The sequence below is a fragment of the Symphalangus syndactylus genome, chromosome X (genome assembly GCF_028878055.3).
Source record: "Symphalangus syndactylus isolate Jambi chromosome X, NHGRI_mSymSyn1-v2.1_pri, whole genome shotgun sequence".
Taxonomy (NCBI): domain Eukaryota; kingdom Metazoa; phylum Chordata; class Mammalia; order Primates; family Hylobatidae; genus Symphalangus; species Symphalangus syndactylus.
In genome coordinates, this window is record NC_072447.2 from 90996039 (window position 1) to 91009436 (window position 13398).

The 13398-nt window shown below is 34.7% G+C and overlaps 1 protein-coding gene across 2 annotated transcripts in view; it reads right to left on the reverse strand.

Moving 5' to 3' along the window:
* The window catches only part of POF1B (POF1B actin binding protein), a 105988-nt gene extending 94534 nt beyond the window's left edge, over positions 1-11454 (reverse strand). For both annotated transcript variants that reach the window (XM_055268745.2, XM_055268744.2), the window contains exons 1-2: positions 11350-11454; positions 10891-11213 (exon numbers count right to left, since the gene is read on the reverse strand). In XM_055268745.2, the coding sequence (XP_055124720.1) occupies positions 10891-11172 (282 nt within the window). In that variant the 5' untranslated portion in view covers positions 11173-11213; positions 11350-11454. The remainder of the gene's footprint in view (positions 1-10890; positions 11214-11349) is intronic.
* Positions 11455-13398: the final 1944 nt, after the last annotated feature.

The following is a 13398-nucleotide window of genomic DNA, read 5'->3' on the forward strand; positions in this document are numbered from 1 at the left end:
ATTCAAGCTAACTCTTAATTATGCTTTGTCTATTCTGCTTCTAGTCTAATTTCAAAGAGTAGGCTCTGTTGTTAAAATAATCTGTAAAAGTGAAAGAATATAATTTTTTGAAATGGTCCAATAAAATGATCAATCTATCCATCACGCTGGCATTGTTTACGTATTTCCTCAAAAGCAACAAAACTGCAATCACTTCATTAGTGTGCAAAGAAATGATGGCATTACTCAATCTCCCCATCTCTTACCATAATTTACAATCAATTGGCACAACTCCAGTATATTTTCCTACAAAGGTATAAATATTTTTTCTTTAGAACAAGGGAACTATTAAAAATCAGAATCATTAATTTACAAGGGAAACACTGACAGACTCACACAGAACTATAGCTATAATGTAGGTGTTACATGTGTTCTTAAAACAGGACTATGCATTTACTCAAACTGCCAAATGTTCTGAATTCTTTGTTGTTGTTGTTGTTGAACTTGTAACATTTTCATCCTCCGCCACCCTTTATATCAACAGCAATACTGCAGGCTCAGTATTTCTAGGAATCTTTTGCATATGTTCTCAGATTTTCTGCTAATAATTGAGAAGACTTGCTCAGACAAATGCAGAGAATTACAGATTACATACAAAACAGGTACACATTATCCAGTTTAGGAAAATGGTTATAAATACAACCATGTGCAGGCAGGTTTGGCACACAGACCCAAGAGGAGCAGATTCAAGAAGACAAGAAAAAAGAGGGGTGCTCTTTAGTTATGGAATAACACATGAACACATTCTTAATATAAACATTTATATAGATAAGGTTAAAGACCTTCTCTTGACCATCTTCCCTCTGCTCACTTACCCAGAAGTAACTATTGTTGTCAGTTAAGGTGTCTTTACATAAATACCTATGTATAAATAGTAATATTATTGCTTTTATTGTTCTACAACTTAAACCAAACAGTATCTCTTGTATTATGTACTAGATACATGTTTTAAATCATTATTTTCAATTAATAGTATTCCAAAATGCTTGTTTTATAGCTTGTTTTTATGTTTTCCTACCGATCAACATTTATATTATTTCCAGGTTTCCACTGTGCTGCAATGAGCAACTTTGTGCAACATGTTTCTTTAGAATCCCACACAGAATTGAGATTGCTGGGGCATGGAGTATGTGTGTTATTCATTTGAACAGATACTGCCCAATTAATTTCCCAAATTTGACTATGATAATTATACATCCACCAGCAGTGTGTGAAGGTATTCATGACTAGAGGATGTTTGGTCTGTTTAGGCTGGGGCTAATAATATTATACTAGTATCATTCTGAGAAGACAACTATGCACATGGCTAGTATCTGGTAGCTGTTGTAGAAATGATAGCTCTGTCATTCTTGTAGCCAATTCAAATATGATGGCATTAGCAAATGAAACATAACAAACCTTACTAGCCAACTGGACTAGCTTTTAAGATACAAAAGCGTACTAAGAAGTTTTATAAATCTACAGAAATTTAAACAAATAGGAATACACACATATCACACATCACAGATAAAGACATTTATTTATGCCAGTATAAGCAGTATTACTTTATTCAGATGTTAAGATAATAGATGTTTAAACGGCAAACAGTTGTATTTGAGCAAAGACTAGTCTCGCCCTAAAATGAAGGAATTCTTTAATCTTATATGTGGAAAGCTGGAACATTAAGTCCATAGATTATAATGTACTCAATTATTTTTAGCCCTACTTCAGCCTTCATTATTAGAATTGATCATCTAGACAAATGTGGCTTTCCCATGCAACCCTCATGGAAACATTAGAGAACAAATGTAATAGGTTCAAAAATTACAACATTAAGATGTAGCTTAATATGAGTCAGAGATATTTAGACATATGGTGTTGACCAGCATGAATTTAAATTGCATCAGTATGGATTTAGGCTGATCATAATGGGGAAAACCTCTCTGAAAATAGGTTTATTAATTCCAGAAAGACTTGCTAAAGAAGACCCCTTTTCCCTGGAAGTCTACAAAATTAGGTAAGATGGTGTGAGTAAATGTCCAAAATGAACAAAATCTTGATGTTGAAAGGTACTTTCAATGGCATCAAGATCTAGGCAAGACTGCAGCAAGTCATCCCATAAATAGCCATTGACCATTCCATAGAAAGTGATCCAAAATTTTTGAACGAATGAATGAAAAGGAGATCTTAGTTTTAAAAGCACTCCAGGAATAACAATCCAAATCTCCCTCTTAATAACCTGTATCAGTCAGTGTTTAATTTTGTTACTCATCTGTACATAGCTTACCTAAATCCTTCATGTTGAAACTATTAAATTTAATGAAGTCACTTTTTTTGTTTTTATGCGTTTTGTGCCACAGCCCCACATTCCTGATGATGAAATAATTGAAGGCTATAATGGGGTGGTGGTTGCTATCATGACATAGTGGAAAAAGTGCTACACTTGGAGTCAGGAGCCCTGGATTTTATTCCCATTTATACTACTAGCCACTTTTGTAATACTGGTCAACTCATGTTCTCTCTCTGAGATTTGTTTCCTCATGTGAGAAATGAGAAATGGGATATGGGTGTGGGCGAGTGTGGATTAGAGGATCTTTAAGTTCATTTCTATTTCTGACGTTCTGTGAATCTGAGACCATTCCCAACTTATTTTTCCATACAAACAAAAAAATTACAAATTTTTTAAACTTGTCAGTATTGTTTTCCTTTTGATGATGATTATAATGATAACTAACACCTATTAATAGCTTTCTACCCCAAACATGTTACATAGATCATTCTCTTTAACACTCAAAATAACCCCATAAAGAAGATACTATTATGACCCCATTACATACACAAGTAAAGTTAGACAGAGGTAGGATAGGTAACCAGATGGAGATTACACAGCTAATGCTAAGGTGCTGGAATTCCAACTCAGCATGACTCCAGAACTCATGCTCTTAATCACTATATTTTGCCACTTTTATTGCTTGCCTCATTATATTTTCTGTTTTTCAAGTTGTGTAACCTAATTATATGGTTAAGTTTGACTAGTCCTTATAACAGAAGGTCAAATACTGGGACTTTTAAAATTATTCACTGTCAAAAGCAACTTTGGAGGCTTGAAAATAAGACCCCCACCCACAAGTGGCTGTGTGAAAGAACAGCCTTGATTAGATAATTTAAACTTCCATAAACTCAGTAGAATTTGTAAAACGCGTGATAGATTTACAGAGTGTACTCACAAGCCTCTAAAACTCAATAAACTATTGAATTTTGGTTTAATACTCATATCATCTAATCTCTTCAATTTTGCAGGAAGACCTTACTTTTTCTGATAAAATATTCAGCATTTTGTTGAGTCATTTATTCCTGTGGGTCAGACTTGCTATATACACAAACATTATACTTTATTGGCAACTTTAAGTAGTCTGGTGAAAAATAATTTGGGGCCGGGCGCGGTGGCTCATGTCTGTAATCCCAGCACTTTGGGAGGCTGAGGCGGGCAGATCACGAGGTCAGGAGATCGAGACCATCCTGGCTAACATGGTGAAAACCTGTCTCTACTAAAAATACAAAAAAAATAGCCGGGTATGGTGGCGGGCACCTGTATTCCCAGCTACTGGGGAGGCTGAGGCAGGAGAATGGCATGAACCCGGGAGGCGGAGCTTGCAGTGAGCTGAGATTGCGCCACTGCACTCCAGGCTGGGCGACAAAGAGAGACTCCGTCTCAAAAAAAAAAAAAAAAAAAAAATGAAAAAGAATTTGGTTTATAATTATGTGGGCTTGGTTCTAACATATACAGGTCCTTTTTTCCTGCACTGCTTCAGGTAATGATTTTCAATTTTGGGAAAGTTATAACAGCTCTCTTCCTCCTATTTTTTCTTTACTTTTTATGAAGTACATAGGGCATTACCAATTTTAAGACCAGAGTAGATTAAAATCAGTCTGTTTTGGGGATAATTTCATTACATCACTTGAGATAATTGTCCATACCTTTGTACACACTAAATCTGAGCTATGAAACTCTGGTTTCCCTAGAGAATTCATTATTCACAAAAGTATATCTTATTTCCAACTATTTGTTAAAAAAGCTGTTTTCAGGGGAACATCACACACTGGGGCCTGTCGGAAGGTGGGGGCCTAGGGGACAGATAACATTAGGAGAAATACCTAATGTAGGTGACGGGTTGATGGGTGCAGCAAACCACCATTGCCCGTGTACACTTATGTAACAAAACTGTCCTTTCTGCACATGTACCCCAGAACTTAAAGTATATATATATTTATATATATAAACATATTTTATTTATATATATATACATATTTTATTTATATTTATATATATAAATATATTTTATTTATATATATAAATATCTTTTATATATATAAATCTTTTATTTATATTTATATATAAATATCTTTTATTTATATTTATATATACTTTATATTTATTTATATATACTTATATATATACATATATACTTTATTTACATATACATATATATATACATATATATACTTTAAGTTCTGGGGTACATGTGCAGAAAGGGCAGTTTTATATATAAGCTGTTTTCAGAGTTAAATCAGATGATGTGCAAACGGCCTAAATGTCTCAGTTATTTACTTTAGTGAGAATGCTTTAGAGTAGCTCAGTGCAGTAGAGAAAGAAGGGAAGGCAGAAGCTCAAAAGGTGTTACTCTCCTTTGATAAAAGGAAAACCTTAAAAACTTAATATATACCCTGAATTCTAGGATTATTTCAGAGCAAGACCTTGAAAACTAGAGAGAAAACTATTTTTGTCCTCTAATGTATTTTTGATATTTTCTATTCTGATAATGGAACATTAGAATGGGAAAATATACAGTAAGTGTAATCATCAAATGTTTTGTTGAAATAAAAAATGTGAACTAATTTTTAAACTGAAATCATGAATATCTAAAGTTAATTAAGGGAGATAGCTGATGTAATGAAAATATCAGGAGCTGGTTTCTAAACTCAGGGCATTCACTAACCAGCTGTACTAAATAGACAAGTTATTTTGAGCTATTCGAGTCTCAATTTCCTTATTTGTTTAACAGATAAATAATACACAATGAATATTGTCTTTGTACATTGTACAATTTGTACAATAAACATAATAATGCTTGTTTTATCTAATTTTTGAGGTTCTAGTAAGTTGTTTACTAGATAATCATATACATGGAAGAGTTGTGAAAAACAAAAAACCCATGTATTAATATGAAATATTTTCACTGGATTGATTATATATGTGACTAAGTTACTAACTTGCAGTTTCTTCACTACTTATTGTGTAGTGGCATTGAAAGAGATATAAATGATGAGTAGAATATAATCTCTACCCTCTCATGGTTATAATCATGTAGGGGATAAACACTATGAGTACAAACAGGAATTAAGTAGACTATCATAAGACCTATAAGAAGTTCACTAGGTGAGTTTTGAGGGCTAAGAGATAACTTCAACCTGGGACAATCAGAGGATCAGAAGGTTACACCTGAGGAAAGGCTTGAAAAATTTGTATAATTTCAGGTTGTCTAGATTGGTGAGGGTGAGGAGCAGGAGCAGTTCAGATGTAAGAGCAACGGAGTGAAAGACATAGCTGTGGAAAAATTGGGGACTTTATTGAGAGAACAATCATTTACACTTAGCTAAAACATAGGACACCAGAAGGAGAGTTCCAGGAAGTTCCATAGGAGCCCTATCATGGAGGGTCTTGAAAGTCAGACTAAGCAATTTATAGATACTTAGTGTCATTGAAGGTTTTTGCAGCAGAGGAGTGATATGGGATGTGTATAGGGAATTTAAGCAACTTTTCTAGAGAACATATTCTTAGGTGTAATTAAAGTTGTGGAGATTTTAAAATGAATATTCCTAGGGACTCCAACTAGACTGCTTCATAGTTCTATTCTGCCAAAGTTCACCTCATGATTGCATATTTATTTACAGCTCTTCCCGAGACATTCCATATAGACCTGTTTGGGCATTTTCTTCATACAATTTTCTCTGCAATTGGTCTTTAGACTGCAAAACCTGAACCTCTTCAGTCAAGACCTGTTGGCTTCATTTTCCTGTTGACAGCTCTGGTCAAAGAGCTCAAAAGCCTGGTGTAAGACACACAGGAGAGACTGAAGGTAATGAGAATTAAATCATAGAGAATATTACATACATAGTGCAGGCTTTGTTTCTAAATATTTGGAAACTTGTTAACATGAAAGTGTAACTCTTTTATGTTGTCTAATTTGAATTTTAAAACTTTACATAAAGACTAATATACAGTATAATATTCCATGAAGGAAAACCATGGAAGGTTTGTGTATGCTCCTGTTACTCCCAACAACTATGAGAATCACTGAAGGTAAGAATAGTGAGCTACAAATACTCTAGGCTGAACAGTTTCAAAAGAAGCAATATCTTTAAAAACCACCTGATATTTATGCTGACAGAATTTACCAAGGCAAACCTCCATTTGAATAAATTCCCTGAATAGTATGGGAGACGTTTTTGTTAGGATCTTTCAAAGCCATGTAACATAGTTAAACACCTGTCTGAGGTTATTGTTGAGATGTTATACTGAACTTACATAGCAAGAAACATGTTATTTATAATAATATCTCTTTAGATGAAATAAACACTTCTTTTATTTAGGATAAAATCTGTGTTTCTGTTGTCATACAAAGAAAGCAACCGAATGTATAATAAAACTACTTCCTGTTCCTCCTTCTCTCCAACCTAAATCCATCATTTAAGATGTCCATATTAGGTTCTTTCTCTTCTTTTTCTGAAGAAAACTAGGAGACAGAGAAAATAAAATATACAGTCTTTTTGCAGTGCATGCTTTCTGTCTTTAAAAATTATGAGTATATATACTTTATTGAAAATCAAAAAAGGACCTCTACTGGGATAGCTCCTGGTGTGAAGAAAAAGTTGGCTGAAATATATTTACTTATAAAAGTTTTAACTTTTAAATAGGGCTTAAGAGCATGGCAAATTCCCCAATTGTTTTGTCATGAATTGTCAAGAAAATAAACTTGAAAGGACAGTTTCCCTCTCTTCCACTTGCCACCCTCATATCTTGCCACACACACACACACCGTGACAGCTTATGAGTGCCTTTGACTGAAAACAGGCCCAGCAATTTATCAGACCTCCCTTAAACAAGATACAATTGCCATGGGCATTTTCACTCAGCAATTAGTTGCACTCTCCAATTTCTATAGCTTCATTTAATTGTAAGCACAAAAGAGGAGACCAAAGCTGAAAATGCAACCCCTTTATCCTATGACCTCATTCTTTTTTCAGGCAACCTACTTCCTTGAACAATCATTCACTTTAGTGACTACGCCCTCGAACAACAATTTATCAAAGCAGCACACCCCTCCCCACAGAACGGGAAACTTTTCTGATAGTGTATAGAAATCCTGGAAGAGTAGAAGAGTTATCCACAATCTTTGCAACCAAAGAAAAAGCACAAAAAAATCATATAAACAAAGGTAAGCCCCAGCTGAATAATTGTTGAGAACAAAGGTCATTCGTAAACACACATTTTCCCCCAGGCTGCTCTCTAGAGTTTGTTTGCAAGTTTCAAATTCAAAAGAATGGCAACCTTTATAACATATACACTAAAATAATCCTTCTTTCACAAAAGCATGTTTTACTTGATAAAATGCTCATGGTCACAACATAAAATAATCCTTTAAAATGAAATATAGATAGACACATGGGACACCTACAGACCAGGCTCTGTATGTCTGTCCTAAAAATGAACTCTCCCTGGACAGGTTAATGATATTTATCCAGAAAATCACAGTGTTTGCTAAAAAATAGGCATTTAATAAACATGTATTCAGTGAATGACTGGTATTTAAAAATATTTTATTTTAATCCATTTTTTTCTCTCTCACAACAGAGCTGCTCTGTATACATGAAAAATATCTTGAACTTCATGAAAACCTTAATTAGTGGAAGGAAAGAATGTTAGCCCAATGAGTAATTCATATCAATGTTGCTCATTTAAGGCATTTCATTTTGAGTTAATGATGGTAGGTTAACAGCTAAGCTTTGTAAAAGATTGAACTAAGAATTTTTGTTTTACTTTAAGCTTCTAGAACTCTATTTATTTGCAAGACCACATTCAGTTCTAAAATGCATCCAAGACCTTGATTATATCTGTGTTCGACTATACGTGTTCATGCAGATAAACCCAGTAATTTTAATTCTACCATTAATTTAGCAAATTTCACCAGCAACTGGTTTCTACACTTAATTTTCTCTGAGAAACACTCTATCAATCAAACAAAATAATAACCAAAAAACATAAAATATACATTTAATTAAAGAAACAAAGTAACATTATATATCTGGAGAAATTTAAAATATGTTTATATCCATAAACACCATTTTAGTGCACAAGGGGTTAAGAGAAGAAAAGCACGTACTCAAAAGCTAGAAATGGAAAATAAAGTGCTACAAAAAACATTTGATTAAATCAAAAAAGGCCTACTACATGACCTAAAATTATGATTCAGGAAGCAAAGCAGAGTAGCATCAATTTTGGTTTCTCAAAGGCAACATATTTTACTACTGGTAATATTTATTTTACAATCTCGTGAATTCCCTGAATGTCTTCCAAGAACCAAAAGGTAAAAAACAAAACAAAACAAAAACAAAGTAAAGGTTTAACTGAATTCATGATGATCAACCATTGATTGTAATATCCATTTTTCTAGCTGCCATGGTCACAAACTCTGGCATTAGACTAATTGCTACACATCAACTCATCTGAAACATGGTTTATTAAGGATAGACTTTATTGAAACATAAAGTGAATTAAGGGTTTTTGAGTAATATGTACTGCTTGCTCATGCCTGTCATGGTACATTATACATACCATCACATTATACTCATTTCGTTAGCATAAAGGTAATTTCAGATCAAATCTAGGTCCTACTTTACACGATGCCACAATGCCATTCCATCAATAAACAGGGAGAAAGGAAAATAAAATAGAAGAGTTTCCTTGTCATATTCTTTGTGGCAGCTATCTAAAAGCTGTCTTGCCAAGTTCTCTTTTAGTGGATTTGTGAATGCCCTTTGATATCCAACTCAGTTTGAAAATTTATAGTCAAATATTCTTTCTTCTTGTTTCACTAAGGAATTAATACTTCTTTTTTTCCCTTTACCACATAGGTTAACTTTCACCTTTCTCATTTTCTAACAGCACTTACTTTTCTTCCTTTTCAATCATAAATAACTTCAGACTTCACAGAGCCCTCCATTCTAATCTTTTATCCCAGTTTCTGCAGCTGCACTTTCTACCCCTAGGTTGTTTATAAACTCCTCTATGGTGAACTACATTTTAGGATGGAGATAGTCCATTTTTAAGGATCACTTTGGCAAATGCCAGGTAAAATAAGGAAAATCTTGTAAAAAGCTCAACCAACTTGATCCTGAGTTATTGAAAGGGGAAGTTGAACCAAGGAGTAAATAATAAAACATACTCCTAAAAATTGTTCGGTAGCCAATATTTATAATTTGTCAAACTTCAGCTTTTAAATGTCTATTTACCTTTCCTTTACTAGCAAGTTGACAAAAAAGGGGTCTAAATTTGTTTAAATAGCTATGGCAGATAGGATGATTTTAGGATTCCTAAGATAATAGTAATTGTTTTTAACCTTCACATTATTGTTTCTCAGCTACAATAAAACGAAGGTGGCATTCATTTTGTTCCGCATTAGCATCTCAGTATGAATATTGGAATGCATATTTGCATTATTTTTATCACTCATGCAAACTAGTATTTATGAACTTTATATTTTTCTTCTCCTTGACCTCAGTATAAGTGGAGTTTTTCTCAACCAGTTGAGAAATGTTACTTTATATTCTACTTAAATTTGTGGGTTTTGGAAAAATAATATGTATTGTTCCTGATTGGTAATAATAATGTAACATAGCATCATATCCCAATGACTGCTTTTTGAGATTTTTGTATCTTAAAAACACAATTTCAGTTTGGACAGAATTTTCCAGAAAGCTTAAAACATGCAAATTTAATGTAAAAGGAGTCAGAGGATAAAAATACACATAAAGCTGTTAATTTTATATAGTCTTGCAGTGTTACCTTGTATTTATTGGGAAGGTTATTAACACAGGTATTGGTGCTAAGAATAACTCTTAAGAAACAAATGTATTTCATTTTATGGGATGTCTTAGAGTTCCATCTTTTGCAGCTTTCATGTAACAATTGCTTACATCTTGCCTTCCTCAATCCTATATCTACTCTTTCAGTACTCTTTCTACAAGTATTCCATAAATTATTCACCTAGGCTGTACAATAAAAAGTGTGTCATTCTTGGAAGATGAAACACATATGACAATTCAGACATCTGCACCTCTCACTTATCCTAGAGCAGCTATACTATTTGCTGAGCACAAATAACTGCTTATCACTCAGACATGCCACAGTACCTGTATCACCATATTTGATACCAAAAAAACCTGTTTGCTTCTGATATGAAGTGAATCAGTAGGAACTTGTTCTAATAAAAATCTACTGTACTCAAGTTGAGAACTGCTTTGCACTAGGGACAAAGGGATTCTTTGGATCAGATCTTTCAGTCAGATCAAACAGAAAATGAGCCTTCCTATACTATGGTTAGATTATGAAAATCAGTGAAACCCGGAAAGGAACAGCCACAGACACTAGTAAGTGAAATAACAGCCAAGAGATGAATTTGGGTGACTGTCCAAGGCATATATAACCGCAATCCACCAAAAGATATCCTGTGGAATAGAGGCAAAGAAGCAGAAAGGAAGAGAAATCAGGTTGAAGATTGCCCTTCTCCACTGGCATAGCTTTCTTTGTTGTACCTGAGAATGGTCGCTCCAAACCAAATTTTGGTAGGAGGAGGTGGTTTTGAGAGGGGAGAGCACTTCCCGTGAGTTGAAGGGGTCCAAGGCCTGCACCACCTTGTTCATGGGCCCACTGTAGGTCCTCACTCGCTCATACACTACATTTTTTTCTGGAGGCTGCTGGGCTTGGCTTGACTGATGGTAGCAGTGGTAATGCTGGGGCTGGCACTGCAGCACCTCTGGGAGCTGCTGGGTTCCACAGCTGCTGCTGCTCGTCTCACTCCAATAGCTCGAGCTCATCTTCTTCCAGTGGTCAGCAAGGGACCTCCCAGATGTTCTACCTAAGGAACAAACAGAGAAATATAATGGAAGGAAAAGGCAGGCAAGCAGGCAGGCAGACAGACACACGACACACGTGTGGAAACCACTTATCAAAAACCTCTGCCAATAGTGGAGCCGGGAAGAGAAGAAAGCTACCTGAGCAGCAGCAAGAGCAGGTCTGGCAGCTACGGAGGAAGCAGCAAAATATTTGAGCTCAAATGGAAAATGGAGCCACCCTGTGACATTGCTCCAGGAAATGGTACTGACACGCCCTTGAGGGGCGGATTCACTTAGCAGGTTTACATGCCAGGAGAGGCCCTGCCTTGCCACGGAGATAGCTACAAGGCTGCCCGGCAGGTAAAGGAGTCTGTGAAGAGCAGAAATGCAGAATGTCAGGGATGAAGCCAGAGTTTCCAAGCGCATGGGCTTAAAAATTCACAAAGACATGAAGATGTAAAAAACTTGCTAGAGAAAAAAAGTCACACATGTTATATGAAAGTGTCTTTTTATGGTTCTTAAGTTTAGCAAAGGTAGTTACCAGCATAAGTATTATTATTCCAGATTCCCAGACCAAAATAATGAGTATTAGTCTAGGAATACACCAATTTTCACAGATAAATTTGCATTCTTTGCAAAACCCATCTGATAATTGCAGTTAAGGAAGATTACTAAGGGTTCTCTTTCTAGCGACTTTGTCTAATATATGGACTTGTTTATCTTACTGAAAGCTTCGTATTCTTTTCTATCATTTGTTGAAGGAAATTTGTCTACATGATTGAATTGCTGTATAGAAAGGTGGATGGTCAAGAAAAACCTAAAGATTCCACAAATGCTTTGCATTTTGGCATTCACATCTGTTGTTTTTCATTTATGTAAGGGAATTTCTCCTGCCCTTATATGTGCCCTAGGAAACACTGAGTTTGATTGACTTTTTAATATCTAGTTATTAAGGGAGCTGCAAGTCCTGAGAGGTGCCTTAACTGACATAATGAGATTTAAATGTGTTTACAACTTACATTTATTACTACCTGAAATTTTGATCATAATGCCTACTTAAGCTCAGATTTTGCTATGCAATATACTTCAGCACCACTTAAATCCAGAATACTCATTCAAAGTGACTTTAGTAAAAAGTATCTTCCTAATGTGTATATGTACAATAGGACCTAGCATACTACCACCATTCTAGAGAGGAAGAGAATGTTATCCAGGGGCTAGCAGCATTTTTTTTCTGCCCAGTGAACAAAGTGTTATGATTTACTATTCACTATGTGTCAGGTACTGTTCAAGGGGTTTTATGTGGATTATAATTATTTCATCATTGAAGTGACTTTATGAGGTTTATAGGTGAGAAACTGAGGCACAGACATGGAGAATTTGAAAAACTTTCCAAAGTTAAATAACCTGTAAATGGTGGGCCTGGCATTTTAACATATGGAGATTCATATTAGAGTCTAAGCTCTTATCTGGTATATTATACAGCTAGATACATTCTCAAATTGTTCCATTTTACAGCTAGATAAATTATCAAATTGTTCTGAATCCTGCCATCTAATAAATCTTCTAGATGTCAACATCAAAAAACACTTCAGAAATGCTAGCCATGAGTGACTTTAAAGGAATCTTTAGATTTTCTTTTATGGCTGAGGGGTGTGCAAAAAGCTGAAAATTACCCTTAAAAACTTTTAAATTAGTTATTACACATTTACATTTATATTTGTGTGCTGAGTGCAGACCTGTCAAATCTGATCTTTGCTCATTTTAATGATATTCCTAAAGAATCAATTAAAATTTAAATTAGAAATATGTGACATGTTAAACAGCCTGGTAAAATATCAGATCAATAACTTACTAGTATCATTAGCAGTATCACTTTGAATAAACTTTATGTGTGAACAGAGAATAGGTGTTAAGTGGGATCATCCAGTCAGCTTTGATTCATGATAAAATATAAATTAAACACATACACACACACACACACACATTCATGTGAGCACACACAGAATACTGTAAATATCTGTTTACAGTGACCTATTAAATAAAGCAAGAGATTGAGATGAAGAAAAAAATTTCCTTTATCCATAAACTGGTGACCATACCTGCCCTTCACATATCTTGGATATATAGTGTTTTGAGCCAACTTCCTTGATACAGTTTGGCTACAATTTGTGTGTAAAGCTGATACCTTCACCCAATATCTGAGCC